We start from the raw sequence: 4953 nt of genomic DNA on the forward strand, positions 1-4953 counted from the left end.
AAACGAGCAATTTTATTAAAAGGCTCACCAATCCATATTAATCCCAAGCGGGACCCTCTATGGATTAGCGGTTTTCATAAAAAGGAAGGGTTCATGGAGTCGCCACCAATGTTTTACTCAAAACATTGGAAAAAGAAGTTTAAGGCAATCGATTCAAAAATCGACTTCGGCCATGACAACCAGAGTCGGGTAAGGGAGTCGGTTACGCGTGGGGAAGGTGTTAGCACCCCACAGCGCCCCTTTCGGGTTCCCTATGACAGATTATTTCTAAAAATAATAGTGCGAAATTACTAAATTACCCCTATTTATTCTAAACAATTATAACTTAACTATCTACATGATGACAGTTAAATATACACACAGAAAGCAGTAAAAGGAAGGACTTAAGAAGAAACCTTTGAAGCGTGCTTTTATATTCAAGTAAAACTGGGAAGCTTTTTGGCGTTCCCTCGCTCTACAAGCCCGCTCGCTCCCTCCTAGAAAATTTTAACTATGGAAATCCGGAGGATTTCCCTTCGACTCAGTTCGAGACTCAAGCAAAAAGCTCAGAACTCGAGAACTTTGTCGGATCAACTCTCCGAGTGATTTCTAGGCAGAGCACTGCTCAAAAAAACCCAGAATACTCAAGAAGAGGGTTAAAACTCAGTGTAAAAGTGTAGAATGACGTCCAAATGACGTCTTATTTATAGGGAACAGGTGCAATACGGGCCCTGGAGTCAATACGGCCCGTATTGAGTTTTTGAACTACAATACGGCCGTATTGAGTTCAGTGCGGCTGTATTGAAGTTCAGAAACTTCAATACGGCCGTATTGAGTTCAGTGCGGCTGTATTGAAGTTCAGAAACTTCAATACGGCCGTATTGAGTTCAGTGCGGCCGTATTGTAGTTCAAAATGTTCAATACGGCCGTACTGAACTTTTGGGAGGCCGTATTGGGCTTTATTCCCTCCACTTCCTTATTTTAAGCTATTATAAGACCTCTAGACCTACAGAGAATCCTCCTAGGGCCTTCCATGAGTCCTTCTGGCTGACTTTCCTTCAGTTTTCAAGAGTCTTCAAGCTTTATTTCCGACCCGGACAATTTTAGGGGTCTACAGCCACCTACTAAAGGCTAATGGACAAAGTCTTCCATCAGTAGATCGACAAAAACATGGAGGTCTATGTTGATGACATGGTCATAAAAACCACCTCGACCAGATCACACATAGCCAACTTGGCCGAGGTGTTTGGAGAAATAAGGAAGCATAACATGAGGTTGAACCCCGAGAAGTGTGCATTTGGAGTGCAAGGAGGAAAGTTCCTAGGCTTCATGATCACCAACATGGGAATTGAGGCGAACCGCAAGAAATGTGAAGCCATCATTGACATGAAGTCTCCCCAAACATTAAAGGAAGTGCAAAGATTGGCAGGTCAGCTAGCCTCCCTCTCGCGTTTTATACCAAAGCTAGCAGAGAAAGAAAAACCGATCTTCAACCTACTACGAAAGCCCAAGGAATTCGCCTGGACTGAGCAATGTGAAGTCGCATTCTCAACCTTCAAGAAATTCCTCGCCACTCCACCGATCTTAACCCAACCAAAAGACGAAGGCGAGCTACTCCAGTACCTTGGAACTACCGACAACGCGATCAGTGCAACCCTCGTACAGGAGGACGACGCGAAGCCGAACCTAATATACTTCATTAGCCGTGTCCTCCAAGATACGGAGACAAGGTACCAAACCATCGAAAAGCTATGCCTGGCACTTGTCACCGCCGCACGACGACTCCAACCATACTTCCAGAGCCACCAAATCATCGTGAAGACCGACTACCCCATCCAGCAGATACTCTGAAAACTCGAGCTCATTGGGTGAATGATCGCATGGTCAGTCGAGTTATCCGAATTTAGAATTTGGTACGAAAGTAGAGGAACACTTAAATCCCAGTGCTTGGTGGATTTTGTTGCCGAGCTCACCCCTGTCACAACAGAAGATCAAGAAACTTGGACATTACATGTGGACGGCTCCTCCAACCTAAAAGGGGGAGGCGCCAGCATCATTCTTGAAGGACCCAACGGCATCTTTGTCGAGCAATCTCTGAAGCTTGACTTTCAAGCCACCAATAACCAGGCCGAGTATGAAGCACTCCTAGCTGGACTGAGACTGGCACATGACATCGGCGCTAGGAAAATTCGTTGCAACAGCGACTCCAAACTCATGGTAGAACAACTGGTAGGTACCTACCAAATTAAAGACCCTCTCTTACAATGATTTCACCTCACCGCCTCGGCTTGGACCTCGCACTTCTAGAGTTTTACCATCCACCATGTACCTCGAGAAAGAAACGCCAGGGTCGACCTCCTCTCGAAGCTCGCCAACACCAAACACCCAGGACAACACAAAACCATTATCCAAGAAACCCTGTCCTCTCCAAGCTTGGAAAGCGAGGCAATCAGCTCGACTGAACCAGTCAAAAAAGGATGGATGACCGATATATGGGGCTACCTAAACGAGGGAACCTTGCCCAACGACAAGATCGAAGCTCAATGAATTAAAAGTCAATCACCTTGGTTCATCATTGAGTCAGGCGAGTTGTTTAGACGAAGTATCTCAATGTCGCTCAAGTGCCTCGACAAGCCCCAAGCTGAGTACGTTCTCGAAGAAATACATAGGAGAATATGTGGACTACACTCGAGAGCACGCTCGATGGCTGCTCGGGTTATCCGCATAGGATACTATTGGCCCACGTTGAGATCAGACTGCAAAGCCTACATCCAAAGATGCAAGCCCTGCCAAGAGTTCGGCCACGTACCCTGCCAATCCCTTGAGGCTGTACGTCAAATGCAATCACCTTGGTCTTTCGCGCAATGGGGAATGGACATCCTCGGACCTTTCCCCTTAGCCAAAGGCCAAGTCAAATTCTTATTAGTAGCCATCGACTACTTCACCAAGTGGATTGAGGCAGGCCCCCTCGCCAAGATAACTGCCAAGAACGTACAATGATTCACATGGAAAAATCTGATATGCAGGTATGGCTTGCCACATTCAATCGTCACCGACAATGGAAGGTAGTTCATCGATCGAAAGTTTGAAAACTTCCTTCAAGAACTTGACATCCGACATCATGTAACCTCGGTCGAACATCCTCAGACAAATGGCCAGGCCGAAGCGGCAAATAAAGTAATACTTCACGAGCTGAAAAAAAGACTAGGATCGGCTAAAGGACTTTGGGTAGAGGAGCTCCACAGCATCCCTGGGCCTATAATTTCTCCCCATAGTCGGAAACCCAGGAAACACCATACAGGTTAACCTACAGTTCTAATACCATGATCCCAGTAGATGTTGAAGAAGCGTCACACCGAAGGCTGACCTTCAATAATGACCAGAATGACCAAGAATTGGCAGCTAACCTCGACATGATCGACGAACTCTGAGATGAAGCTCAGATCAAAGAAGAAGCCTGCAAACTCCGAGCTAAAAGAAAATATAACACCAAGGTTAAACCAAGAAAGTTCAAATATGGAGACCTCATTTGGCGACTCCGAAGTGATGCTAGAAAGGACCCATCCGAAGGAAAGTTAGCTTCGACTTGGGAAGGCCCTTTCCGGATCAATGAAGACCTTGAAAATGTGCATATCGTTTAGAGGAACTTGGCGGTAAAACAATCCCTAGAACTTGGAATGCCACCCACCTCAAATTTTACTTCAGTTAAAATGTATGTTAAGACGATGTACTCTTTTTCCTCCTTGGCCTTTTTCGTCCCTAAAAGAAAAAATGAGGGTTTTTGGCCGAGAAGGTTTTAATGAGGCACGTCTAAATTTCAATAAAATAAACTCATTTCCACATATCTCTCTTTTACATTACCCAAATGTGAAAGGTAGGATCTTAACTGCAGAGGTCAAGTTTGAACCTCAATTTAAAATCCAAGGTCAAATTCGAACCTTAGAAACAAAAAAAAAAGGTCAAGTTTGAACCTCGAAGCACCAAGGTCGAACTCGAACCTTGGAAGCAAAAACTAAAGGTCAAGTTTGAACCTCGAAGTACCAAGGTCGAGCTCGAACCTTGGAAGCAAAAACTAAAGGTCAAGTTTGAACCTCGAAGCACCAAGGTCGAACTCGAACCTTGGAAACAAAAAATAAGGGTCAAGTTTGAACCTCAAAACACCTATGACGAATTTGAACCTGGGAAGCAAAGAATAAGGACCAAGTTTGAATCTCAAATTGTCAAAGGTCGAACCAGAACCTTAAAGTTTCACAATTCGAAAATTCGCATTGATAACGAGAGAGCAAGTTTAAGCACTATATAGCAAAATGGGCAAATTCATTCAAAGCAAAATGAGTCCAACATAATACAAGACCAAAAAAAAGAAAAACAAACTAAGTCTATTACAAAGCTTAGAGATCCTATGTTGGCCTAAGCAGCCGTGTTCTCACTCAAGCTCTTGGAAAGATCATCCTCGTTCACCAGCTGCCTATCCTGCACATCTTTGTCCACATGCATCCTAGAAAAATCCACTTCGGGAGAAATTTCTTAGGCCTAGCGAGAAGCCTTGGCAAACCCCCTCTTATGCTCAATCACCATGGCGCGCTCGGTCCTAAGGAGCCTCTTCTCCACATCTTTCTTTGAAGAGGTCAGCACCTCGAGTTCCATCTTCAAAGCACTAATCTCCTTAGCTCGACCCACAAGAAGAACCTTGTCACATAAATGCTTCTCCTCGTCTTCCCGCAGCTTGGCCTTTAGGGCGGCATTCTCCTCCTCCAGCATTCGAGCTTGAACTCGGGCAACCTCGCCCTCGCCCTTAGTAGACTTGGCAACCTCCGCTAACCCACCAACCTTGGCAGCATAAGCCTCGTTGGCCTTCACAGCAACTTCCAAAGAGTTTTGAGTTCTTCAAAAATCTCTCCTCAAGGCTTGAAGCTCGGCTTCACCCTTCTGCGCCCTCTCTAGCTCGGCCTGATGCCTCTCCCATCGGCGCGT

General features: G+C 45.4%; 1 protein-coding gene across 1 annotated transcript; it reads left to right on the top strand.

Moving 5' to 3' along the window:
• Positions 1-1851: 1851 nt before the first annotated feature.
• On the top strand, positions 1852-2247 carry LOC145957306 (uncharacterized). The gene has a single exon (XM_083073538.1). The coding sequence runs from the start codon at positions 1852-1854 to the stop codon at positions 2245-2247; it is 396 nt and encodes a 131-aa protein (XP_082929664.1).
• Positions 2248-4953: the final 2706 nt, after the last annotated feature.

Source organism: Cajanus cajan, chromosome 4 (assembly GCF_000230855.2).
Source record: "Cajanus cajan strain Asha chromosome 4, NIPB_CcT2T_4, whole genome shotgun sequence".
NCBI lineage: Eukaryota > Viridiplantae > Streptophyta > Magnoliopsida > Fabales > Fabaceae > Cajanus > Cajanus cajan.

Coding starts and splice junctions, on each gene's coding strand:
- LOC145957306 (XM_083073538.1), top strand. CDS start 1,852: ATGATCGCATGGTCAGTCGAGTTATCCGAATTTAGAATTTGGTACGAA.